The sequence below is a fragment of the Zootoca vivipara genome, chromosome 4, assembly GCF_965207765.1.
Source record: "Zootoca vivipara chromosome 4, rZooViv2.hap1.1, whole genome shotgun sequence".
In the NCBI taxonomy this organism is placed as follows: Eukaryota; Metazoa; Chordata; class Lepidosauria; order Squamata; family Lacertidae; genus Zootoca; species Zootoca vivipara.
Window position 1 is genome coordinate 70853470 of NC_142587.1, and position 27639 is coordinate 70881108.

The 27639-nt window shown below is 41.5% G+C and overlaps 1 protein-coding gene across 38 annotated transcripts in view; it reads left to right on the top strand.

Moving 5' to 3' along the window:
- ABI3BP (ABI family member 3 binding protein) overlaps window positions 1–27639 on the top strand; it is a 137589-nt gene that overhangs the window by 85357 nt on the left and 24593 nt on the right. For 25 of the 38 annotated variants that reach the window (XM_088668137.1, XM_060273724.2, XM_088668139.1 and 22 more), the window contains 18 exons: window positions 1318–1395; window positions 3848–3916; window positions 5039–5080; window positions 5599–5670; window positions 6558–6605; window positions 6843–6914; window positions 8700–8768; window positions 9458–9505; window positions 10914–10988; window positions 12774–12848; window positions 17883–17957; window positions 19611–19688; window positions 21309–21383; window positions 22640–22714; window positions 23964–24038; window positions 25653–25724; window positions 26225–26281; window positions 27097–27162. In XM_088668137.1, the coding sequence (XP_088524263.1) occupies window positions 1318–1395; window positions 3848–3916; window positions 5039–5080; window positions 5599–5670; window positions 6558–6605; window positions 6843–6914; window positions 8700–8768; window positions 9458–9505; window positions 10914–10988; window positions 12774–12848; window positions 17883–17957; window positions 19611–19688; window positions 21309–21383; window positions 22640–22714; window positions 23964–24038; window positions 25653–25724; window positions 26225–26281; window positions 27097–27162 (1221 nt within the window). The remainder of the gene's footprint in view (window positions 1–1317; window positions 1396–3847; window positions 3917–5038; window positions 5081–5598; window positions 5671–6557; window positions 6606–6842; window positions 6915–8699; window positions 8769–9457; window positions 9506–10913; window positions 10989–12773; window positions 12849–17882; window positions 17958–19610; window positions 19689–21308; window positions 21384–22639; window positions 22715–23963; window positions 24039–25652; window positions 25725–26224; window positions 26282–27096; window positions 27163–27639) is intronic. The other 13 variants (XM_088668141.1, XM_088668144.1, XM_060273718.2 and 10 more) reach the window with 9 other exon arrangements.

Genomic DNA, 27639 nt, shown 5'->3' on the forward strand with positions numbered 1-27639 from the left:
CTACAGGTCAGCTACTCTCCAGTGTGCTCAGCTAAACATACAAATCTGAAATATTACTTCAGGGGAGTCAAAAGCAGTTGGGCTTCATGTTGGTGACACAATTCCCTTGTGTACTGTTTGCCTTAGCACCAGAGAGGCTTAAATGTGCCAGGTTGACAGTGTGTGTGTGTCTTGGAATGGATGTTGACAACTGATGTGTTATTTTTCACTTTCTTAGGATGGTTAATATATGCTGTATGCTAAATATAACATGTTCATATTTCTATTAAATTAGCCTCAACATTCCTTTCCCCCTTGTTAAGCAGCAACCTGCAGAGTTGGGCATTGTCTTTCCCTTTTGAACACTCATGAAAGTAATGAAACATTTTGGTTTCACGGCTTGTATACTTTTGCTCTTATCCTTAAGATATTCCACTGGAAGAAGCCTCATTTTCTCCAGTTTACTGGTACCGGATCAGGCTGTATTATTCCAACTATAAAAGATTACTACCTTCTGCTTTTCATTGTGCTTGAATAACTCAGCCACGTGATCTTCTGAATGCTCTGAAGCAGGGGTGAAGGTATCTGTGGCCTCCATATGTCGTTGGAATATAATCAGCTCAAGCCAACATGTCCAATGGTCAATCCAACAATGTCTGGAGGGAGGACTAAAAAAATTCCTGCCCTGTTGTAGAGAACTACAGGTGCCACTTCAGATTTTTTGAATTCGTAAAATGCTTCCATCTTCAAATAGTTCGCTTTGGAGGAGGACTTGATATTTTATATTATATCATACAGTATTTGCCTTTAAATTATTTCTGTTTCTCAGGGCAAAATACATCAGACTAAACTATTTTATCCGCACAATAACCTTGAGTGAAATAGGCTGAGATACTGATTTGTCAAAGACCATTAACAGTATAGCTGAGCAAGGATTCAACCCCACAATAATATAAGAGGAGCTCTACTAGATTAGACCGAAGCCTACCTAGTTCAATATCCTGTTTCCCACAGTAGTCAGCCAGATACTCAAGGGAAGCCCACTGGCAGGAGGTGAACCCAATAAATAGCCCATTGCTGCTGAGTATGCAGCAACTGATACTCAGAGACTTGCTACCTCTGAACATGGAGGGTAGTAAATATAGCCCTGTCCTCCATGAATTTTCTAACCTAGGTCTCCCAAATTAAATCCAACACTACTTGATTATATTTATGATAGACAGGTAGACAGTCCAAAAATGCCATTAAAACAGAGCATGCCGCACATTATTTGAATACAAGTTCTAAAATCCTGAACGCTCAGATTTTCCATTCTTAAGAGACTATCCTTTACTCCAGCAGTTACCAGCAAATTGATTCCAGTTCCCACCACAACTAAGATTTCTCACACTGTCGGACATCCAGGGGCAACAATGGGTAATATATTTTGCTTCAGCTAATTGTCACTATCTAGCTGGTTCTTTTAATTTCTTCTTGTTACTACAAGGAACCTTTCATTTACTATGTGCATTTTCTACCACCATTTCATCTTTAGAATTTTGCTAGCCTTTCAAATTCTAGTTAGTCTACTATAACAGGGGTTCCCAACAAAATTTTCTCGAGGACCCCTCATCGAGCCGCTGTTGTGACAAGGACCCCCATTAATTCCTAATCCTAAAATTAAAAAGTGAGAGCCAAATTAAGAGTCTTTTTATATTTTATATTTATACGTTTTTTACAGTTCTTCCTCTTCATCTGTAGGCCTTTGTCGTTTTAATGAACCACTTTTTAACCAACGGTCCATTTTTAACTACGCGAACTGTAGCTTCCGCGAAAAACAACGCTTTGTTTACAAACACTACTGTTTTGCAAAGAGGCAGCGCACGTCAGGGAGGAGGGAGGGGAATGGAGAAGACAGGGTACCTGCGCAGTAGCGCACAAATGAAGCTGACGCGCGCAAAGCATCTTGGGGAGGTGAGCGTTAGTAGAATGTGCGCGCTGCCTCTTTGCAAAACAGTAGTGTTTGTAAAGCGCCACCTAACGGCATACAGCAGAACTACTGCCTCTATCTAATTCTAGTTTTGCGCTAGACTCTGCTCATGCAGGAAAAGGCCAAAACAAAAAATCTGTTATCATACGAAATATATTTAATATATTTTTTATTCTAATAGCATCTTGCGGACCCCTCTGGCATAGCTCGCGGACCCCTGGGGGTCCCCAGACCACCTGTTGGGAACCACTGTACTATAACATCCACCTTAGACATTGCTTCTGCTGCTGTTTTAGGAAAGCAGTTCCCATGTACAGTACAGTGGTACCTCAGTTTAAGTAGACAATTGGTTCCGGAAGTCTGTACTTAACCTGAAGCGTACTTAACCTGAAGCGAACTTTCCCATTGAAAGTAATGGAAAGTGGATTAGTGGATTAATCCGTTCCAGACAGGTCCGTAGAGTACTCAACCTGAAGCGTACTTAACCCGAAGTATGAGTGTAATTGGTTCCGGAAGTCCGTACTTAACCTGAAGCGAACTTTTTCATTGAAGGTAATGGAAAGTGGATTAATCTGTTCCAGACGGGTCCCCCAAGTACCAGTACTTAAACTGAAAGTACTCAAACTGAAGCATACTTAAACCGAGGTATGACTGTATGTGAAACATGCCCTATCCTACTAGCCCCATATTTTCTGCAAAAAATCTTCAAGAACCTTTTCATGGGTAAAACTCTTGACCACTAACACACTAGAAACCAAGCCTATGACATGGATGCTACAGTTGCCACATATTGCAACACTTTGCCTTCCCTAAAAAAAATTGGGGCCAACTTTGCAATAAAGCATGTCATAGGAACTCCTGCTGAGTATAGAATAATCCAAACCAATGCACTGGAGTGGAATGTCATATCCTATTAAGCAAAGCTTGACAGTTTAACTTTGTTTCACTGCTAGGAATTACCATAGACACATCTAGTTAGCATCTGAATCCCACAGCCCCAGTCTTCCTCCCAACCGCCAAATCCTCCAGCCTGTCAGCTTTTATCATACTTCCGCAAGTCATTGCCAGCAAAAGTATTTGGTAACCCAGCTGCGAAAATTTGTAAACTCTATACATTAAATTAATTTTAATCTCAAAATAAATAGCGCAAGTATATTCAGTCTGATTGCACTTTTGTTTTACCATTAAATCCATAAGGAATCTTTTAGGAATATTTTTGTTTAAAATGTTTAACTGACACAAAAACGTCATATAAAACCCTCCAGAATCAAATAAACTTTCATAATTAGGTTTGAATGTTGATGGTTTGAATCAACTGGTTATTCAAACCAGACTGGCTCAGAAATTTCTGTGGAATCGTGGTTAAATAGATGATGCGCCTGAGAAGGTACAAGCAGACTCTGTAATATATTGAGTTCCGATGCTTTAAAATAAGTCATACCAGATAATCAAGGGGAGTAGTTCCTCTGAATGGTGGAGTCCTGCTCAGGGAAAGGAGCTTGCAAAAGGGACCATTTTGCTGTGGCTCAGCAAAAAATTGAAGCTGAAACAATGCATCTCAAAAAAGGTGTTTGTATGTTGGGTATAACAGGACTGGCTTCAAAAAGAAAAACGTTTCCTTTCGAGCATGACCAGTAGGAGTGCTTCCATCCTTGTGGAGTACACTTGAGAGTTCTGGAGAGAGGAAGGGTAGGAGATAATGAATGTTGGCTCAGTGAATCACAAGAACATGTCGAGTAAGAGAGTAAGCCTCACTGAAGGCAGCAAACTTACTTCTGAGTAAACATGCAAAGGAATGCACCATCAATCTCTAAGATAGGCGTCATCTGAACCATATGATACAAACACATCCTTTGAGTTGGCATGCGCTTGAATTATTTATCGATGGTTTTTTTCCAGCTGTAACTGAAGCAGATCAGTTTCCTTTTAAACCATCCACAGCACCAGAACCTTCATTTACTAAATCTGGTAATTATGTGTTTTTACAAATGGGCTTAATGAAACTTTCTGGGATGTGATCGCTGGTAGAGATTTTGTTGGTGGTGCATCAGCTACTAATGCTGCCATTCCTTGTTCAAGCATAATCCCTGAGTAGGGCATTGGTGGTACGACTGCAAATATACTGCAGGTGCCATCTTGATTGTTCACCAGACTGTTTCCTGTCTAGACTCCCAGCAATCTAAATCTCAGCATTTTGGCACTTTGGATTGTTAGATTGTGAGCAATTGATCCTGCCTGCTAGGCTGGCGGTCTAAAACAATCACAAACATGGCCTCTGGTTAACAGTTTGAGTATTCAACTGTTTTAACATTTCCAGATGTACTTGAAGAATGTGAACGATAGGTCTGATTGAATAACAGAGCAAATCAATTCCAAATAATAATATAATAGGGAGTAACTGCCTCTCAGAAAGGTACATTTCAAAATGAGGTTGGATAAGGCATTTGATTTTATGTATGTACAGTACATAAAATATCGCTCTAGTCTGCCTTTCCCAGTATCAGAAAAGTATTTTGAAAACCAATACAATAAATAATCCATTAAAATTCTATGACTGCAAAAGCAGAACGACAACTGAAATAATAGCAGAGGACATCCATCCAACTATCCCCAGGCCTTCACAAACAGGGTAGTCCTTACAGAAGCAAGTGAAGCAGGAGTGGTTAACTGTTTTTAGGCTGAAGGGCACTTTGACCCATGGCCAACCTTCCATATCCTGCATGAAGGTGGGAATGACGAAGATGGGAAACCACTCCCCCCCCCCATTTATTTGTTTTTTAAAAATTAAACAAAACGCCACAAAATTATTAGACCCTAACAAAAATCTCTTGGTTGACCATATATGAGCCACAGATTAGCCACCCCCTGACCTAAAGATTAAGAGGCAGAAATATGCTTCCAGATTGTGGTTCTTCCATCATATTTTCTTGTGTGTATGTTTTCTACTGTTAACTCACTTGATTCTAAGATTTTGTATCAAGCTCTGATTTTAAAATATCAGTATAGCATTATGTTTATAGGGTAATGCAATAGTTACATTCATTCTGAAAGGTTTTCCTCATTTTAATCGTTACCTTTTTTCTGGTGCAGTTTCAGAGCCTATTACATTTAGCAATGAACTTCCAATAGTAGGTAATGGTGTTTTCCTCGTGCACTGACTGGTCTTGTTCACTTTCTTTTCTCAGAAACCCATTTGCATTTTCTCCTTCTGAAAGGTCATCTAACACCATCCTTTTCTCCCCATTAAAAATCACCCTTTCTCTAGGTATGTTGATCACTACCACACTTGTAACCATTTCAATTCCCCCCCCCCAACAGTATTACTTTTTCTTTCCTCGCACAGTGATTCTGTCACCTTTTGAAAACAGCTGGAAGTAGCCACATTACACTGCAGTCAAGTCTTTCGTGTGTGATTCGCATTCCTTTTTTAAGCTAGGCTCCAGAAATGGTCACGAATCATATGAATCACTTTAACCAACCTTATACATGTATTATGGCAACTTTCCTTTCTAAAGTCTTTTGTGTTGTCTGCCTTCGTGCACTTCTTTCCCACAGCATGATTTTATTACATCACCTTCACCTTCGCATCTGAAAAGCCAGAGCCAAACATACTGGTCTTTAACATCTCCTAACCAAGTTTTCTCTTTCAGCTCCAGAAGTCAAGCATCGTGTTTCGAGTCCTAAGACAACCATTGGCCCTCATGTGCTGCATACTTTACCTGGTAATTTTTCTCAGTTGTCACAATTAAAATCGTCTATATGTGGATCTCAATAACATTGCATGGGTGTAGTCACCTTCGGTAATACATAAATACTCCCCATTCAGTTTAAAGGAAATTTTGCAACCGAAACGAAGTGCAGGATTTCATTCTAAGCCCATAATGGCTTGCATTCACTGGTGCTCTAGCAGAGGTGGAGCGGCGTACATGCTGTGCCCACGGGGGTGGGGCTAGCTGCATGCGATGGTGCCACCCGTGGTGAGCATCCCAGGGGGGCAGCACAGTGATGTCACCCCCCCTCATATTTTATTTTATATGTTTACTCTGTTGGGGATTCATTCCCCGTGTCTGCTGTCATGGGATTGTTTTCTATCACATGATGGTATATGTTTTCATTCCACAGAGTGGGAAGTGACGAAGACAGGATGTTTGTCTTACTGTGTTCCTGAAGTGGGACTGTTGTCCTTTGTTCTTTCTCTCTTGCTGTCTGATGCTAGAGAGAGAGGGAGCCATGTTGCAGTGTTCCGTGTGTGTTTATATGTAAATAAAATAGATTAGCTAAATGCTGAGTTGCTGAGGTCTGTTACGCAATTGCACAAACTCTGCGGTCCCTAAGTGTGCTGATGTCAGTTGGCATCAGTCGCTGTGGTGTTTGGGCTGGAAAAAGCTTTTAAAGCTCCCAAACGATCTACTAGTAGGGAGAGAACATGGCAGTCAGGCATGTGTCTCTGCCAGGGTCCTACTCGAGAGTAGGAGATTCTAACATACTCTTGGTTATATTTTACTATTTTTGTTTGTCTAATGTTTTCATTGTTCTGATGATTTTGTTAGCCACTTTGGCAAAAAGCATCATTTATTATATATAAAAGTTTTGTTTTGTTTCTGTATAGACATGAAACCTGTTGCACTTAGAACTGAGCCACCCAAGACTGAACTAGGTAATGATTCTTCACTGAAATTTACATTCTTCTGTTTTTTATTTTGATTTTTTTTATTGTTGATGTGTACACTATCAACAGAAGATAAAAATATGTAAATATTAAGTAAAACCAAGTGGTATTATAGGAAATGCATTTTCTTTTCTGAAATGCACATGTGTCTTGTTCTTATCTCATATGTGACTCAGACAAGACAAGCCTAATCTCAGATCCCCCCTCCCATTTTGTTTCCAACAGTACCCTTTATAACGGACTTGGACTCAATTAACCTCCATATTCATGTTTTCAATGGTCCCAAAGCTACTCCAGGTAATGGATTATTTACTTCCTTTAAAAGTATATTTTATCTATTTATCCTTCTTACAGCTTTATGAAACACTAATTGCACTTTGATTTTCCTCCTTGTCATGGCTTCCAAAACATTTCTTTGCTGTTCCATCAAAGAACAACCCCACACACACACACACACACACAAAATCTTCTTCATAAGCCTTTATTGCCATCAAAATACAGCCTCCACACTTCTCTATACTTTTTGGTTAAACTTCATTCTATTCGATTTGAAGAAGGCACTGTGTACACTTAGTAAGTTCAAGTTCAAATGTTTTGATTTTCATTTCATCCAAGCTCTTCAGTGGTGTAACAACAACAGAAGGTCCACATTGGAAAGCTAATAATTTTATTAATGTGTTGCTGTTTCACTTGAATTTATTCAGTATTTTGAGTGTTTGTTAAGCAGCTCCTTTTGCATTCATTTTGTGTTCATATTCTAATCACCCTCAAGTGCATGCTGGGAGCACAGGAGAGGTTGCAAAACAGCGCCCTCTAGCAAAGGCTACACTGGTACTGCACCTAGGAAAGCTTCCCTCTTCACAGCTTCTCGGCTCGGCTTTCCAGACTGGGCCGAGTGGAGGTGGGGGCTCGCCTGGGTGGGGGAGGGGGGAGGGGGGGTGGGATAGGCCATGGGTCGGGACAGGGTGGGGACAACCACAGGGATGAGCCGAGGGTGGGGGGAGGAGGAGGGGACGGGATAGGCCATGGGTCGGGACAGGGTGGGGACAACCACAGGGATGAGTCGGGGTGGGGGGAGGGGATGGGATAGCTCATGGGTTGGGACAGGGTGGGGGGGAGTCACAGGGATGACCCTATGTAAACAGAACACGCATAAAACATTTCAACAAAATGAAGGGGAACTCTAAAGGTGAGGGGAGTCTGAAGGGGGACTCTGAGGGTCCTTTTAACAGACTGAGCCACAGCAATGTGTGGCCAGGCCAGCTAGTAGTATATATAATTACTCTCTGTTTTACTTTTATGTAAGAGCATTTGTAATCTTCCCTTCATCACAATGCAATACCAGTGCAGAGCAGGAAAATAAGAAAATCACATCAATAGCAGTCATCAACAAAAATACAGAACTCATCCTATAGGTAGAAGTGGAACCACTGACTCACCTTGCCTCCAACTCTTGAACTGCAGTCTAGCAGTACAATGGTTGAGAGATTAATAAACAACAGTGTCCCACTTGTCTCTCTCCAAATCCATCTGATCATATATCTGAGTGACCCAAATCTGTTTCATTCCCAAAGCCAGACCTAAAGCGAGACTGGAATGGGTCCAGATAAACCACTTCTTCCAAGAGCACCTGAAGTTAAGCAGCTACCGGTACCACCTTCCCTAAGAAGAAAATATTTGCAATTGGGGGATTTGCCACAACCTGAAACTAAAACCATAAAACCTGAAACTGATCCAATGACACCTGAGCAGATGGCACAATTGACTGATTCAATATCTAGTCATGGAGCTTTGCCAAATCAAAGTAGTTTGGATCTCTCTGGATCAATATTTGTGTGTTTAAATGTCTGTCAAGTTACCAAAGGCAATCAGCCTGTTGTATCCATTCTTATAATCTGCGCCTAAAGTCAAAATATGCTTTTTGAAAATTCCTTTGCATGTTTCTCCTTTATCCTTCTTCATTATCTTTAGTAGGAAGTAAGACAGAGGCATGCTGTACCCACATTCATTGCATCTGATCTCACACTGAGATTTCTGAACAATGTACCAATTTATAACTTGCATGCTCTATTTTGTTTCCAGAAGAAAGAGACCCTGTGCCTTCCAGACCAAAAACATGGCTCAGCCCTGATGTGCCCCAGACCAAGCCTGGTAAATTCATCTTTGTTTTGTATGAATTAATTCATCAGTTTTGCTTTTTATCTATTTTGGCACAGCTTGGAATACTTCGTTCTTTTTCCTAAAAATGCAGTCAAATATTCTAAAGGGGCAGAACAGGGTGTTTGCAGGCTTTTATACGTGATTTCACTGACACATGCGGTGCCTAAGAACCTAACCCCTGCATAAACCGGTGGGGGGGGGGGCTGCCTGTATTTATTTGATTTTTAGAACCCTCTTCCTCCCAACTGCTAGGCGCTAGGACACACCCCACATGGTGCAGTCTAGAGAAACTGCACAGAATTACAGTGCAGCTAGCAAAATAAAAACAAGCAGGAGAACTGTGCTCTACCGGGAGAAGAAGAAAAATCCACTTCTTAAGGAAAACAGCCTCTGTAGTGGCTGCACTTGGAACTTCATCCTTGGGAAAATAGTAAAAACACACAAAATAATGTACATTCATTGCCACTGCAATGGAAATACTTCCACTTAGAGTTATCAGAGAACAAACTTGTAGCCACTTGAAGTTGTAACTTGAAGTTAATCAAAATAAACTGCATTAAATGAGTGCTAGCTGCAAATTAAGCAAAGCTGTGGTTTTTTTTCATGTTATGCTTATAATGAATTGCAAGCTTATTATTGAATACATGCCTTTTTATTTACTAATATTATTGATGATGCAGACATGGAAGCAGTTACTTTTAGAACTGAACAACCCAAGCCAACAATGGGTAAAACATTTTAATCATGGATGATCATATTTGCTTGCCTTCTAATTTCCAAGAGAATTTCAAATCCTTTCTGTACCATACTGTACTTTCTTGTTCATCATTTCACCTTGACATTCAGCTTTCTTAGCTGCTAGTGTCTCTTCCATAACATTACTAAAATCATCATGCTGCGCTGGGCCTAGAAAAGGACGACATTGCACCAAAACCCCACATCTTTTAAAATTGGACTCATAAAAGATTTAGGGGAAGGGGTCTTGTAGAGTATATGTTCACAAGAAATTACAGCAACTCGAACCCAGAGATGCTCTTCGGCTGGCAAAAGTCTTCCTCTACAATTTCTGACCTACCATAAGAGTGTTGTTTGAGCAAAGTGACCGAAATATAATGAAGCCATTCCAGCTGCAGAAGACAGTTGCCCACTTCAGACGTTGTATATTTGTGTTAAGTACACATGCAAGCTCCTGCCAACGTAGCAGTTCGAAAGCACGTCAAAGTGCAAGTAGATAAATAGGTACCACTACAGAGGGAAGGTAAATGGCGTTTCCGTGTGCTGCTCTGGTTCGCCAGAAGTGGCTTTGTCATGCTGGCCACATGACCTGGAAGCTGTACGCCGGCTCCCTCGGCCAATAATGCGGGATGAGCGGCGCAACCCCAGAGTCTGTCACAACTGGACCTAATGGTCAGGGGTCCCTTTACGTTTACCTTTTACACATGCAAGAGGAACACCCAAGCTCCACTCCCCAATCCGATAAAGCCATCCCTGTCGCTCTCCATGAGTTGGAGAGCAAGCTTCACAAATGGAGGTCCCCCATGCATTTTATTGCTCTGTGAAGTCACAGCTTCAAAACATGAAGAGAGATTGCAGAAGTACAAGAGGCTCCTCCCTTAAGAAGATCGACCTCAGCTGAAACGGTGATAGGGCTTGTGTTAGCTCTAACCCCCTGCCCCGTCTAGCCCTGCGTGTTCACTTATGATTGAGTATAGAATGCCTAAAGACGTCCTTTGCACAAATACTTTTCGAGACCTTTTTATGGCCCACTAGAGCCTATATGCTACAGCCTGAGACAAAACAAGATGTGATGAAAAATATCACTGAGGTACTGGAAGCTTGTTACATGAGATCATGTTGATTTGTTTTCAACTGCCTCAAATTATTTTTCATTCTGTTTTTTAGAGTTAGACTTCAAATCTCTCTGAACTGCTAATTTCATCAGTGACTTTATGTCTTCATTTATTTCACCCAACTCCATTCAGCATGCACACTCTAATTATTACTGGTGGCTTATTATTTGTTGTTACTAATTATGCATATATTTTGTAGAAGTGATGCTTGTGGGCATCCTCTCCTACTTGCATTTGGCAGCCCTGTGGTATTATAGTAAAATAGCTCATGTTCAATTCCTTTTAGTTCCTAAAGAAACTCGCCGTGTCCCTGCCAGACCAAGAACATCTCCCAGCCCTGGTTTAACAACAACCAAGCCTAGTAAGTGGTTCATTATTTTGAGTTTCTGCTCAATTATATTCAGTGTGTGATTATATTCGATGTCTCCTCTACGAAGAACTATTTAACATATAGAGGTGCATCGTGCATGTTCCTCACTGATACACAATGATCACTGTATTTTTGTTCTATTGTAATGGATTAGTTTGACAGTTTCAACTGTATCATATTTTATTGTATTCCATTTTGTTGTTACCGGCCCTGAGATCATCTATGATGAAGGGACCGATATGAATTTTAAGAATAAAAATAAGAACTTTATAAAACAAATAACAATTACAAAAACATGATAAAACATGTATAGAGACCTATGTACATAAATAACAGCCATATATATCTATGTTGAGTCTCTTAGCAGTTGGCATGCTCAACAGATAACACAGTATCAAAGCACGGGATGAATCACTGCTTAGCAACCAGAACAATGTTTCCCCTTTCTAAACACACTTTTAGCCAACTGAACAAGTCATTTATCTTGTGGTGCCTTCTGTAAACAACATTTCCATACATAATGTGCTATGTCTTTTGTTCCGCCCATGTAGCCATTTTCTACTTCTAAGAGTCAGTGCTATTTGACCCAACAATGCAAGTTGTTGTCTGGCTTAAGCAACTTGCAGTAACAATTTGGATATTGGCCAAGTAGAGATATGATGGGTTATAAGGGGGCCATGCACAACTTATTTTATAAACAGCATATCATTCTGTATCTTGGTATCAATACACATTTGATTGACTTCCAGCTTTTATTTCTGTGTGGGAAGAAGGCCTTTTATATAAATTTGTTATTTGTTTTTTAATCTTCAGATTTTCGGATTACTTTATGAACACCCACTACATGCATTTTAGATTCTCTGCTTGTTGAATAATTTTTCTTCCTTTTAACCAGCAGTTAATAGTTAGCATTTGTCCTAATGTAGTTTGTTAAGCGCCCTTCTCTGCCAATAGATCTGTTGGAAATCAGGGAGGAGGCAGTAGCTGCAGTCATTAATGCAATTATGGGAGAACCAGTGGCTCTGACCAGTGCTTTTTTTCTTTAAAAATGCTTAGGGGTACTCTCATTTTGACTCAAGAAAATCACCATTTTATACTTCAAATTGGGAAGAATAAATACAGTACAGTAAATGGACAAAAGTACAAAGAACATGCATTACCTCATATTACACAGCTGACAGATCACAGTAACTTCACACATTAAACGCTCGCTTCCATCTGAGATTCAGGAAACACCATGACAGGAAATGAGGCTGCCATCAGGGGTAGCAATGGAACTGACAATTCACCGTGCTAGAGAATAAACTAAAACATTTTAAATTTTTAGTTTCTTCTCCTGTAAGGTTCACACAATGTTTAGGGGTATGCGTACCCCTGCATACCCCCCCCCCCAGAAAAAAGCACTGACTCTGACCATTGGCCATGCTGTCTGGGGCTGATGGGAGTTGGAGTCCAGCAACATGTGGAGAACCCCAGTTTCACCATCCCTGTCTTAATGTCACTCGCAAAGAAGGGCTCCAGCATGATATGTGGGTCTGCTGCAGGACCGGTTCAGCAATGAACTGCAGCCAGGCCTATTTTCCCAGCAATTCCATTTGAGAGAGAAAGCTTTATCCTGTCTTGTGCAGTAGGCCAGAGCCCTTTCCTGAAAACATGCAAAAAGTAGCACAGAAGCATAATGGGATCCAGACGAAAACTCAAAGGCGATAGTTTATTGTGTCAAGAAGGAATAGGATGGTATAGATGCAGCTTTACATGAACTTTTGTACCTTTCAGGTCAAAAAGGGAGTCGCCGTGTTCCACCCAAGCCTAAAACATCACCCAGCCCAAAAACACCTCAAACAAAACCAGGTGAGCACATCACTTTAAACAATTATTTTACATCAAAGTGTGTCTTTGGCCAATCCTGTGTCATTAAAACTTACTTTTGCAGTAGTTCACTGCTTATGAAGGTATAAAACTGTCATATACTGAATCAGGCCATTAGTCCACCTAGCCCAGTATTTTCTACCCTGACTGGCAACAGTTCTTTGGGAACCGAAACAGATGCTCTTTCTTATCCCCGGTACCTGATTTTGTTTTAACTGGAGATGCCAGGGATTGCACCTAGAGCCATATCATGCCCTAAAAACAAAGGAGGATCCCTTCTGGATCACACCACAGGCCCATATACTCTAAAGCATCCTGCTCTCACTGTGGCTGACCATATGCCTATGAGAAGCAAAACCTGAATGCATAAGAACAGAAGCAGAGGCTGCTGGACAGATGGCCCATCTAGGCCAGCATCCTGTTTTCACCTTGGCCACTAAGATGCCTGTGGGAAACCCTCAAGCACCAGAGCACTGTCCTCACCTATGGTTTGAATCCACATGACGGAGTGAGCTCTTGCTGCTCTGTCCTAGCTTCTGCCAACCTAGCAGTTCAAAACCGTAACAATGCGAGTGGATAAATAGGTACCGCTGCGCCGGGAAGGTAAATGGAGTTTCTGTGCACTCTGGCTTCTATCATGGTGTCCCATTGCGCCAGAAGCGGTTTAGTCATGCTGGCCACATAAGCCGGACAAACACCGGCTCCCTCGGCCGGAAGCAAGATGAGTGCCGTACCCCATAGTCGAATTCGACTGGACTTAACTGTCCATGGGTCCTTTACCTTTTTAATGTTGCGCTCATGGAAGAAGGCTATCAGTGGCTAGTTGCCAGTTTCTGGACATGCCTGGTTCTTCTCGCAATCTATTTCCAAATGGATTTCCACGGTAAGCTGATTTCAAAATGTTGGTTTACGTTGGGGTGTGAGGGGTGGTGACAAATGTGTACGTGAGCCATCCAAAATTCTGCTGTCAATGTATGTGTCACTGAACCAGGTGGCAAGTTTATTTTTAGACGGATATTTATAACACTTCATGGCATGACAGAGGGTTCAATTCTGTGGTGGTTTGGATCCCTTTCACCTTTTTTTAATAAGTCTTTTTCTAATGCGCAGGCCCCTACAATAAACCTCATTGGTTTTGTCACAGGACTAATGCAAGATCATTTCTTGTCGGTTAAGATTTAGAGCTTAAGTTGACTTATAGCTCACCCCAAAAATGTGTTCACTGTGATGCAAGTTCAGCTCTGGGATGTGTAAAATAACAGCAAAGGATAAGGTGTGTGGACAGAGAGCTTTTTCCTTTACCACTGAGTAACAACCACCAGTTCTGAGTCATCTGGAATTAGTTCTGTGATGGGCTTGCAGGGCAGGATGTGGTTTCTAATGAGACTTGGAATGTTTCAGAGATTATGTGGTTAAAATTGAGAGATGGAAAGTAGAGGACATTTAATGTTAAAGGCTTTTGTTGCTATAATTCAGCTCTCCTTTTCTGTGGATGGTTTGAATGGAATGTGACCGTACAATATTTACATCTTATATTAAAGCATTTCATTTTCTAGCACATTTGTCTTTTAAAGCTTTGTATATATAAAAAGATTTCCTGGTGAGGTTAGAAATAATGTTGAAATGCAGTAGAGCTGATTTACATTCTGTGGAGGCTGGAATTATAAATAGTGTCACTTTTTCCACTATATGGTAGTCTGAAGAAGGCAGCTCTTGAGCATCCTCCTTAAAAAGAAGCATTTGTTTCAATATATTATCCATATGAGAGTGTTTATTTTCTGAGGCAATTGACTTTCCAAAAAGAAGGCTAAGGCACCAAGAGCTATCAAAATACAATGGTGGGAATCAAGCCCTGGCTCTAAGAACAAAACTCTCCTGTCTGTTGTGAACAAATGGTTCCTATCAACACAAGTCTCTTGTACAGTGCTATCTTCTGTTCCCTACAGTATCAAAGTTAAGGATATATCTTCTGAGATAACTTAGGCAGATACTCAAGCATTTTATTTATTTAGGGTGCTTATACCCTGAACACCCCTAGAACTTATTCTCAATGTGGGGAAGATGAGTGGTTGAGGACATGGGAGCTGGCACAAACACCATAGCTGCCAAGTTATCCCTTTTTTAAAGGGATTTTCCCTTATGCTGAATAGGCTTCCTCGCGAGAAAAGGGAAAACTTGGCAGCTATGACAAACACCCTACTTTTACAGAGTTAACGCCCTCTCACATGTGGCTGTATGCCTCAAAGGGGCTTTAAAGAGCTCCTGATGTGTGTTTAAGTATTCTGCTTCCAAAGAGGGCAGGAATTACAGTTTCTTTGGGATAAGGTAGAATTGAAAACACAAATTTAGAGCACATGATTTCACCCAAAGAATCCTGGGAATTGTAGTTTCCTCCTCAGAGTTACCGTATTGGCCTGAATATAAGCCGCACCCAAACCTAAGCCACACCATTGAAATTGGAGGGGGGAGAGAAAAAAAGAAAAAATACCTGAATATAAGCCACTTCACTCCTCACTGCTCCTGGCTGCAGGGCTGTCCCTAGGCCTGGGCTGGGTGGCGCAAGGCACCAGGGCGCCTGGCCATCAGGGGCACGGAAGGGGCGCCGAACGCTGGTGTCTGCCTTCGCACGCCTCTGCTGTTGAGCAGCTTTAGGCAGCTCTCCGGAGGCGCACAGGGAGCGCGAGCCTGAGGCCGCCTCTGCCGTGCCTCTGTTTCAGCTGTTGAGCGGCTTCAGGCCGCTCTCCAGAGGCGCACGGGGAGTGCTGGCCTGGGGCCGCCTGAACAGCTGAGAGCCGCGGGGCTCCCCGTGCGCCTCCAGAGCTTTGCGTGGGGAGCAGAAGCCTGGGGCCGCCTCCTCCGCGCCTCTCAGTTTTTGAGCGGCTTCAGGCCACTCTCCGGAGGCACGCAGGGAGCACGAGCCTTGGGCTGCCTCCTCCGCACCTCTCAGCTCCCTGTGCGCCCCTCCTGCCCACCTCACTCATGGGGGGCGCCGGAGGGATCTTGGCACCAGGGCGCCAGAAATAATAATAACAACAACAACAACAACAACAACAACAACAACAATAATAATATATTATTTATACCCCGCCCATCTGGCTGGGTTTCCCCAGCCACTCCGGGCGGCTTACAACAGAAAAATGAAATAAAATAATCTATTAAACATTAAAAGCCTCCCTAAACAGGGCTACCTTCAGATGTCTTCTAAAAATCTGGTAGCTGTTTTTCTCTTTGACATCTGATGGGAGGTTGTTCCACAGGGTGGGCACCACCACCGAGAAGGCCCTCTGCCTGGTTCCCTGCAACTTAGCTTCTCGCAATGAGGGAACCACCAGAAGGCCCTCGGTACTGGACCTCAGTGTCTGGGCAGAACGATGGGGGTGGAGACACTCCTTCAGGTATACTGGACCGAGGCCATTTAGGGCTTTAAAGGTCAGCACCAACACTTTGAACTGTGCTCGGAAACGTACTGGGAGCCAATGTAGATCTTTCAAGACTGGTGTTATGTGGTTTCGGCAGCCGCTCCCAGTCACCAGTCTAGCTGCCGCATTCTGGATTAGTTGTAGTTTCCGGGTCACCTTCAAAGGTAGCCCCACGTAAAGCGCATTGCAGTAGTCCAAGCAGGAGATAACCAGAGCATTCACCACTCTGGTGAGACGGCCCTGCCTGGCTGTATACTGGGGGTTAAGACGGTTAAGACGGCCCTGCCTGGCTGCATACTGGGGGGGGGGAGCTGTGCTGCATTGCCAGCGGCCTTTCCCCTTCCTCACTCTCTCCTGTCCTTGAGGGAGAGGGCGGGGGACTACGCACGGGGTGGGTGCCACTTTTCCGCTCTCCTGGCTCTGTTTGCCCTACGCTCCTGGCTGCATACCGTAAGGTCGCAAATGTAAGCCGCACTTTAACTTTTCCCGTGGGGGGGAAAGTGAGGGTTATATTCAGGCCAATATGGTACAATTAGCAGCACCTATGGCCTTGCCCTGCCACTGCTTCTACCACCATACCTGCCACTTCCTACACCGCCCACTCTGCTGCCACCACACACCTTGCTGCATCCGCCTCTGGGGAAGACGTGGTGCCACAATCAGTGTCAATTCCAGGCAATATTGTGCTGCTTTGGGGTAAGATTTTGTGTGCTCCACAATATCTCATGTGATTTCAGGCAAGATCTCACCCTAAATGGACATGATATCTCCCAAATTCAGTGGTGATGGCGACACTGCAGAGGGGGCTGGGCAGGCAGGAGGCGCAGGGGGTGCTGCCTCAGCAGCTTCTGCCACCTGAGGCAGTGGACTCATCCTGCCTAATGGCTGAGCGGGCTCTGGCAGCATCCTTAACAAACAACTCTTCATGTGATTCTTTGGAATAAGTAAATGCGCATTGGATGTGCTTTAAATGTATGGTGGATCTGCCCAGAGCACGGCAAATTTACTGCCTCGCATTGGGAGGAGAAAACAACTTGCAACCATCCTAATTTTGCTCTCATTAAAAATCATTATTTATGGTAAGAATTTTTTTAACAATGAGAACATTTATCTCAGTGCTGGTGGTCTTTCCATTTCGCTGGAGGCTTTAATCAATTGCAAAGTAGTCATCCATCAGACATGCCATGGCTTACATATCTTCTAAAAACAAAATATGACACACACCCCTTCAAAATATAGTTTTATTCATGGGCAGATTTATGCAGACTTAATTACTGATCAATTGGCTGAAACCCATACAAACAAGTGGCCGAGATTTCCAATTTTAATGTATTCTTGAGTTCTTGTCCTAATTTATGTTCTTCAAACAGGATCAGGTTTGTTTTCTTTTTGTTATTGCTTTCTTAATGTTGATAAAAGCAAAGCTGTCTTTTCTTTGTTTAAAGTTTGTGTATGTATCAGATTCAGTGTTCTTTTTTTTATCCAGATATGTTTTCTTTGCCTGTGGCAGGAGAGACACAAGCTTTGTTGTACAGACACACAAATTTCTGTTCCAGGAAAACATTAAAAAGTATAACAATCCTGGTTATTTTTTCAGTTCGAAAGGAAATGCAGCCTGTTCCTTCCAAATCTAAAATCTCTTCAACCACAGACACACCACAGACTGGACATGGTAAATAACTTTTACATATCAACTTCTTAAATGATCCAGTTTAGGAGATGGAATATGATGTGAAAAGCTTTCTTTTAATTTCATTTTGTAAAGAAGCAGATACTCATTAAGGCAGGATAAATGTCAAACTCATTGGAAATGGAAACAGCGGCCGCAAAGCTGTCAAGCTCAACGTATATGTTTATGCAAAATTTCCTCAAAAAGCCAATGCTGTTGCATTTCATTTCAGGATAGGGATTTAGGGGGGGGAAAGTTGGGATGGTTCAAATGAAGCTGAAAGGGAAAGTCTGGAAGGTCAATCATTTCAGAAGCTTAGTGGCTATTTCAAAAGCAGCATTATGGCTCAGTCAATAGGGTCAGATAAAATCTCTACCTCCAATTAGAATGGGCACAAACAAGTGCCCAATGATTCCTACGTGGTTAAAGAACATAGTCTTATAAAAGTCATAAAAGGCAAGGAAACTTCATCTGTGAAATAATGTCATGCCTAAATAAGAGGGTGAGGGGAATCTGGCAAAACAAATATGTGACCAATACGGCAAAGTGCTAAATATATGAAAACAAACTATATATTACAAAAACACATCACAAGTAAGAAGCCTTTCAGAGAGCAAGACGGTAAGGACCATTACAGCAGTAACTGGTGAAGTAGTTCACATGTGGGACCCGACAGAAGCCATTGGTTGGCAGTGTGGGGAAAAGAGAGCCTATCTTTGCCAATAATCATTGAGCCATATGGAAGCGGGCAGCAGTTCAGCCAGCACTATGCCAACCTGCTGTTGTTGACTAACTAGCAGCCTTCTGGTGTTGGAATGGGCTGCTGTTGCCAGCCAATCTGTAACTTCATGCTTGCAAAGTGGTGACTGAATCACTGTCCTACAATTGTTGTTGTTAAATTTCTATCCTGCCATTCCTCCAAGAAACCCAAGGTTCCCCATTCTATCCTAATGACAACCCTGTGAGGTACATTAGGCTAAGAGACAGTGACTGGCCCAAAAGTCACCCAGTGAGCTTCAAGGGTCAGTGTGGATTTGAACGCTGGTCTCCCTAGTCCTAGCCAGAAGCTACAGTACACTGACTCTTATGCAGTTATGGGCAAGAAGGAGCTTTCTCCTTCCCCTCTACCCACCTGCAGTGGCAGCAGAAGATTCCCATCAGAGAATCATTTCATTTGGCACTGCTGCCGGCAATGGCTTTAAATGGGTTCTCAAGGAAGACAGTCAAATAGCAAAGAAAACAAATGGTTTGTCTGCTCAGAAGTACCATTCTGTTCAGTGGGGGTTACTGCCAGGTTAGTGAGCTGCATTGCAGCCTAAATAAGTTACATCAGTACTCTCTGCAATGTTGCCTAGGGAAGTGACGGGGCCATATCATGCAATCCAGCCTATTGTCGAATCCCGACTATGCTCTAACCCTAATATAAATCAAGGGTGTTTCCTCTTCAGCACACCAAAATCTTTCTCATATAAATATGTAGCTTTTTCCTTTCAAACTACAGTTTAAGAAACATAATAAAAGTCTCAGCCGAGAAAATTCTGCTATCTTACAGCTTACAGCTCTTTGGAACAATCTGGGCACATGCACTAATGTAAAACAAATAGCTGTATTAATCTTCTCCAGTTCTCTCATGATGTGTCTCAATTTTTTCCCTAGCAGAAATTATTCCATTCTCTCAAGGTCCTGCCACCATCATCATACCTCATGTTCCTGAAAAGGCAAAGGCAACGCTGGGTAATCCTATTATTTACTCACAGTCAGGGTTTTTTCTTATAATTCTTTCAGGCAAAGGAAGTCCCTGAAGAACCTTGCCTCATACTATTGCAGCTAGTAACTAGCCTCTCTTTCCATTTACTCAACTGTCCTTTGGCACAAAACATGCAATAACTGTTGAACCTCACATGAAGAAATTATTAAGTCAATGGCATTTCTGCTTATTCTCAATCTTTGAGACGTCAAGATTAATTTTGCTTCAACACCATTTCTGTATTAAAGTTACTCCATTGCTTAAAAAAAAACACGTTATCATGATTTCCCTTGAACAAGAATACAATTTGCCTTACTTGGATGTGATGTACTTTATAGGAATATTTAGAACAGACTGCAAAACAGCAAATTATGGCACCATATGAGACTGAGGCTACAATTATAGTGCACCCTTACTTGGAAGTAGGATCCATTGAGCTTATCATATATAGGATTGCAGCCTTGGCCTGGAAATAAGTATCATTGAACTAAATGATACTTGCAGGATTACACTGTAAAGCTGCAGCCTAAAGCAATATACAGTGGTACCTCGGTTTAAGTACACAATTGGTTCCGGAAGTCTGTACTTAACCTGAAGCGAACTTTCCCATTGAAAGTAATGGAAAGTGGATTAATCTGTTCCAGACAGGTCCGCAGAGTACTTAAACTGAAAGTACTTGAACGGAAGCGTACTTAAACCGAGTTATGACTGTATATATACATATCTGTCAGGGAGTAGGGAAACCTCACATGCAAACAGACCACTGACATTTAGCTACAGCAGTTCCTCACTGCCAAGGAACCGTTGCTTCTGTTCAATTTCATAAGTAGTGAGTCTTGCCACTACTGTTGCTGTGAAAATGTCAAGTAAAGGTCTGGCGGACTGCATACACTGTTCTCCCTACTATGCAGCCTGAGTTGTTTATCATAATGTAAAGCCCTACTTCATCAGGTACATGAAGTGAAGAGACAAGGTGTTGGGTATGTGTACATGGTCTGGAGTACAAAGAAGGAAACCATGACTAAAATGATGCTGGTAATTTGGGCATGAAACATAAATACAAAGCACCATCAAATTGGTCTGCATTCCCCTGTGCATACAAACATGCTGTGGCACTAAATTAATGGGGCACGTGTATAAATTTTGTTGCAGAGACAAACATTGCTATTCTTCCCTGGATTTTTTTTTAAAGGGGCTTGTTGGGTGGGTCTTACATTTCAGGCAGGCATTGAGAAGGTTTGATATCTCTGTTCTCACAGAGATCTCAGCACAAATGAAAATATTTAGTTCATCATCCTGTGGATGGTTGCGTTTTCTTAATTTTGGTTTTGGTTTTTTGTATTTTGTTCTTGTTGTTGTCTGCTTCTCTTCTCCCTGCACAGGGAATACTACCGGTACTTGAAAGAATATTTGTTATTCAGAAGTTCTTCCTCATCATCATAATCACTATTGTCTTCCTTTTGGTCCTCCTTCCACTTTTGGTCCTCCTTCCTAGTTGACTTCTGCATTTTTGCTTTCACATTCTTAGCTTCCTTCAGGCTGAGAGACAAATATGTTCTTGTGGGTTATAATCCAGGTTTACATTTTCTCTCTCTCTTCTATTTCAGCTTCAACAGTAGAACAGTTCATTCCCAATAAATCAAAACCAACTACCAGGCCAAGAATGCTAGAGACCAAACCTGGTAATTGAGTCACTTTTTGTAATTCTATACATTCATATAATTATATTGTTAGCCAAACCTCACTTTCTGTATTTTTAGAGGAAAAATAGCCAAATTCCTCCTGGTTATTCCTGAGCAGCTTTACTCATAAGGGGAAAATATGATACCACATCTCTTGTTTTCTGTGGAAACTATTATATGGTTGCCAGATTTAGCAAAATATCCTAACCTGAGAAGACAGAAATGTCAGGGGTATTATCTTGGATAGTCAGGGCTTTCTTCTTCTTGAATGGGTATCCTAATTGTTACGTATTTATTTTGTTACTGAAACATAACAATAAAGACATAAATATAAGCGGCAGAACACTTGTAGGGACTAGAAGGAGCTGCAGTGGTAAATTAAAGCCTTTTGCTGTTATCAGCATCTTTTTCACCATACCCAGTTAGCTAAGATACTGTTTGGAACACAATATGCATTGCTTCTAATATTGTTGACTTTCTACACTTATTTGTGCTCACGCATTCTGAACACTCACACAACTTGTGTGTGGAATCTATGGCTTGCATTCAGCTCACCTTTACTCAGGGTAGAGCCATTGAAATTAACAGGTAGTCATTAGCCATCATTAATTTCAATGAGTCTACTCTGAGTTCAATTACCCCATTTGTTACATTTCAAAGGACACAATCCACAGAGCTCCCTCACTCTGTGTGGATGCAATGGAGCTTTACCTTTTCTCATCAGCCCCCAGATCCCACAGCAATCTACTTCATAAACTGTTTCAAACTGCCATGTGTAAAGCTTTATGCATTGAAACGTTTGTAGATACTTCGATAATCACCCTTTGTCATCTCTCTATAACCATAGCTGCCAAGTTATCCCTTTTTTACAGGGATTTTCCCTTATGCTGAATAGGCTTCCTCGAGAGAAAAGTGAAAACTTGGCAGCTATGTCTATAACGCTGGAGATCACTTAAGTTAGAAGAGAAATCATATCAAATAAATTTTTCCAAACAATAGTTTCCATTTCAGTGTGCTTTTCATTTTTCAACATTATTCTTGTATGAATCTTACCCTGACTGAACACGATGTTAAATGCATCTTTGCAGTTGTGTGCGCAAATAGCTGATCTCACTTGGAACTGCAAGGTAGTGGTAACTGTTTGCACTATATGGGAAGCTGCTCCTATTCTCAGTGTTGTTTTAATTTGTACATCCTATCTTTTATATTTCCTTTATTTCAGCTTTGTAAAGATGTTCACTTTTTCCTTCCAACAGCAGTACACCGAACAACCCCACAACCACTTATAATCAAACCTACCATATCATCTGAACGACAAAAGGCAACTATGGGTAAAAACTTCCACATTGAAACTAATGCTCCATTTATTCCCTCTTCAGCAAAAAGAACATTTTGCGTCGTTATTTTATGTTGTGACGTCCCATTATTTTATTTTCTGCTTCTCCATATATGTTGCTGTAATCTCTCATAGCTACCTTAGAACTGGTTTCCCAGGAGTTGAAAGCACCATGTTGACTAGTAGTAAATTTGAAATGCACAAACTCATTGTGACAGCTCTCAAAGCCACACCCCCAAAGAGAGTCCATAGCCACACCCCCGGGAAGAGTAAGAAATGCATGAGCTAGCATAGGATAATATAGTAGATGGCATGTTGGACATGGCTAGGGAAAGACGTATGTTTGCATACTTGGTCAACCCAAGAAATTCACTGGGTGACTTTGAGCTAGTCACTGTCTGTGCCAATAATGGGATCGTATGCCAGGCAATCCCTACTAGAGTTGTACAAAAACAGTGAAGGTACATAAATATATTTTCCCCTCCTCTCATAATAGTAGAACATGGGGTCATCCATACTGGAATTATCAGAACAGGCCAACACATCACATAGTTACACTGTGCACTTTGCTAGTACAAGATGTAATGATAGCCACCAACTTGGGTGGTTTTCAAAAGGGATTGGACAATTCATGGAGAGTGTGGCTGTCAAATTATAGCTGCTAGTTGTGATGGCTATGTACTACCTCCAGTATCAATTGCTGTGGGACGCAAGTAGGGAGAGTCCCATTACACTCACGTCCTCCTTGTGGGCTTCCCATACTGTAGACATCCCATAGGTTGGCCACTGTGGGAACAGGATGCTGGACTAGATGGGCCTTTGGGTTGATTATACAGTGCTCTTCTTGTGTTGTCCAACCCCAAAGCTTACACCAATAGCAAATACCACCCCAACAGATGGCATCATCACGCCTGTTGTGAAAAAAAAATGTTCCAGAGCTGCATTACCTCATGTTCTTGCTCCAATACACCGCTGCTGTGGACATCCTGTTTTCTGTCTTTCAGACCTGCAATATTGCTTTCTACAGAGCTTGACCATTCTTCAGTATCATTTATTTTGTATCACACTTTATATCGTCACACTCTTCTAATTTTCAAAGTCTTTTTTCATCAGCTGTCAGAAACACATGGAATCGTTGTTGTTTTTTGCTTAATGCTTTTAAGGCATGTACTCTCACTTGAGCTAAACATGGCATGAATCTGAATTCTAAAGACTATAATAACAATCCTACTCCTTTTTTGCAGCTCCAAAAGAAACACGGTTTATTCCTCCTAAACCCAAAACATCTGGCAAACCAGAAGTACCCCAGACAAAACCTGGTAATTGCATTCTTTGTAACATTCAGGATAGGTAGGATTTTAGCAGACTTTGAAAATGGTGTCATCGTGCTTTTAGACTTAGCACATGTGATATCGTGGGAGTATATTAGTCGCATCTTTTTTCAATATATTGTGAATTGTTGTAGAAATAGACTGAAAGCTGAATTAAAACAACAACAACCCCCCAAAAACTAGATGTAAGTCTGCCCACTGGTCTGCTCCTAGAATCCAAAACAGATGGAAATTTCAGTTATATCATTGTATATGTTGCTTCAGTATCCATTGCTGTGTTTGTTTTCTGTTCAATAAGTAGTAATGTCAAAAAACAGAGGTAGGGAGAGGGCTGGCCTTCCCTCTCTCTGCCTCGCTCCTTGGGAAATACTGACAGAGTAGCAAAGGAGCAATTGGATTCTTGTGTTGTCTCCTTCCATGAGAGGAGACAAGAAGAAGGAGCCCACATGAGATAACGTGACTTTTTAAAACTTTGCAGCTGGCCAAATCCACATATGAACTTACATAACATCATCTTTTTAAAGTTTTAGCAGTATCCCAAGTATTAGTTCATGTTTTATCTTCTTTATTTATTGGAGTGGGTTATTAATTACGTCTTTTTATATTGATTTGGGTTCTTTAAGAGAAACACATTCAGGGTGTGATCCCACCTCCCTCTAGCATGGCGGGGCTTTATGGAGTAGCTGGGATAGGAGGTTGGGGCAGACAGATTGCTACACCAGCCTGGATTGGGCCTGATGCTGGCACAGGGGCTGGCACAGGGACCAACAGATCCCAGGCTGGATCAGTTCACCCCTGAAAGCCACATTTTGGAGCTCTCTACTGACTGCCCTTGGCAGAGATCCCACTGGTGGCACTTCTACATGCCTGCACATTCAGCAAGCAGAAAGGAGAGTGCAGTGCCAGCAGAATGGCATTGGCATCACTCCACAGGCAGCCAATGGGGATTGGGGAGGTGGGCAGAGAAACTTTTTTTTAAGGTAAAGGACCCCTGGACAGTTAAGTCCAGTCGCGAACGACTCTGGGGTTGCAGCGCTCATCTTGCTTTACTGGCTGAGGAAGCCGGCGTTTGTCCTCAGACAGTTTTCCCGGGTCATGTGGCCAGCATGACTAAGCCGCTTCTGGTGAACCAGAGCAGCGCACGGAAATGCTGTTTACCTTCCCGCCGGAGCAGTACATATTTATCTACTTGCACTTTGACGTGCTTTCGAACTGCTAGGTTGGCAGGAGCTGGGACAGAACAACGGGAGCTCACCCCGTCCCAGGGATTCGAACTGCTGACCTTCTGATCTGCAAGCCCTAGGCTCAGTGGTTTAGACCACAGCGCCACCCACAGGCAGAGAGGCATAGGTAGGCTTGAGATAAATAGCTACTTCTTTAGTCTTAGTATCTGCCCAGGAGGCATACAATGTACCTAATTTCAGACTCGATAAAAATCTCAAATGTTACTTTGTAATATGTGTCTCCTGCAAGAAAATAACATATTGTGTCTTATTATTCTAAAACAAAATAAAGAAAATGTCATGCTTGTTCTCATTTCATGTGTGACTCAGACAAACTATGCCCTAACCTCAGTTGGCAATCCTATGTTGTTCTCTGTAGCACCAATTACAACGGACCTGGGGTCAATTAACCTCCACATTCATGTTTTCGATGGCTCCAAAGATACTTTGGGTAATATTCATTTTATTTTATTTTTTTCCTTTGCTGAAATTATTTCCTTACCTTTCCTACAGGTTTATGCCTGGGTTGGGGCACGAGCAACAATGTTAACTTGCTTGATTTATGTCTTAAATTGCTTCCAGGCCAGCTTCTTTGCTGTTCCATTCAGAAACAACAACCTCATGCATTAGCCTTGATTGTCATCAAAACACTACCTCATCATTCTGCTTCTCAGCCCCAGTCTGTTAATGCTGAATTTTCTCCTGGTCTCAAAATTCCCATCATGTATGAATGCATGACTTTGTAAACGGCTCAAAGGTTTTCTTACAATCAAGCAGTATAAATGTGTTGTTAAATGAATAAAAATAAATAATGCCTTCCTACCAGATTTCCAGCAACAAGCATTTTAATTTCTGCGCTGCTTTGGAAAAGGGTCTACTTTTTGTTTGAAATCCATAGCATTCCATTTAAAGAAGACACCGTGTACACTAATTCAAATGTTTTCTTTTTAGCCTCATCCAAGCCCTACAGAGGTGTAACAGCAACTGAAAGTCCACATTTGAAAACTGGTAATCTTGTTTATACGATGCTGTTTCATTTGAATTAATTCAGTATTTTGAATGTTTCCAGCTCCTGGATATATTTCCCATTCATCGTATTATAATAATATACACATTTTAACCTTCCAAAAACTACTTTTTAAACATTTGATTGTAACAGAGACAACTCTTCCCTCTTCTTCCTCCATCAACATGCTCAATCTTTTCAGAGCAAGCTCACAGGTTAGGAGAGGAGTGGCAACTATTTTTCTACTGAAGGCTGCATCCCCCAAATTTGGGGCCTCAAAGATAATCTGTTAGGGGCTGCATGCTGACAATAAAATAAAAGTGGGCAAAGCCATTGCTGGCAATAAAAATGAAAACAAACAAACCCTTCTATGGGTTTCAGTTTTGGCTGTGGATCTAAGTGCTCCCAAATTGGGGTTTGAATTATTTTACCTATACCTTAGCTGCTACATTATAGTACCAACATTTATGTATCTTATAAAATTATGATAAAGACCACTGAATTCATCTTGGTAGGGTGAGTGATGGCTTGAGATAAGACCTGAGGTTTTGTTTTGTTTTGCTTTTTAAAAAACCAAATGTCAAATGTTGGGATAATTGCTGAAATAGCAGAAATTGTGGATTTGGTTATATAAATGCTTTGTAAGCTTGCATAATCCTCTAAAACAGATTTTAGATACTGCCAGAATTTTTTTTAACATAACAGATTCCTATTTTTCTTTTTGTTACAGTATCTGGATCATCTCTTAAACTGCATGTTATCTTTACTGTACATCATATCCTTAGAAATTAAACTAGTTTTGTTTTCCTTTTAACAGCACCACGTAAAGTATATTTCACTACTGCAAAACCGAAGATGACTGATAAGTCACAGACCAGACCCGGTAATATATTGCTTTTTGGATTTTTAAAAAAGTTAGTCAAATGCTTGCAGATCTGTATTGTTACTCACAGCCCAATCTCCAAGCAGTGAGGGATCTGGTCTTGCACATACAAGCAATTTTGTTTCCAACATTTTGAGGGAAGCACATGTTAAAGTTTATTTCCGAAAAAGCTTTTTGCAGCCTTTTCCCATAGAGTAAGATTCCAGTTCTGGCTGTTTACTTTATTAATTGTTGTATTAGGATAGTATTACTTCTTTTATTACTTTGACTTGGCTTAGATGTTAATCGCTACAAAAGACTGAAGCATTGTTTTGCAATTCTAACCTGCATATTCTGAGATAGTCCAGATATTGGGGCTGATCTCATTTACAGTTCTAGTTCAATTTTTGGAGGGTCTCCAATGGCAATTTAATTCAATATGAAAATACATAATTTAATCCATACATCATTATTGATTTAATATACATTTAACCCAGA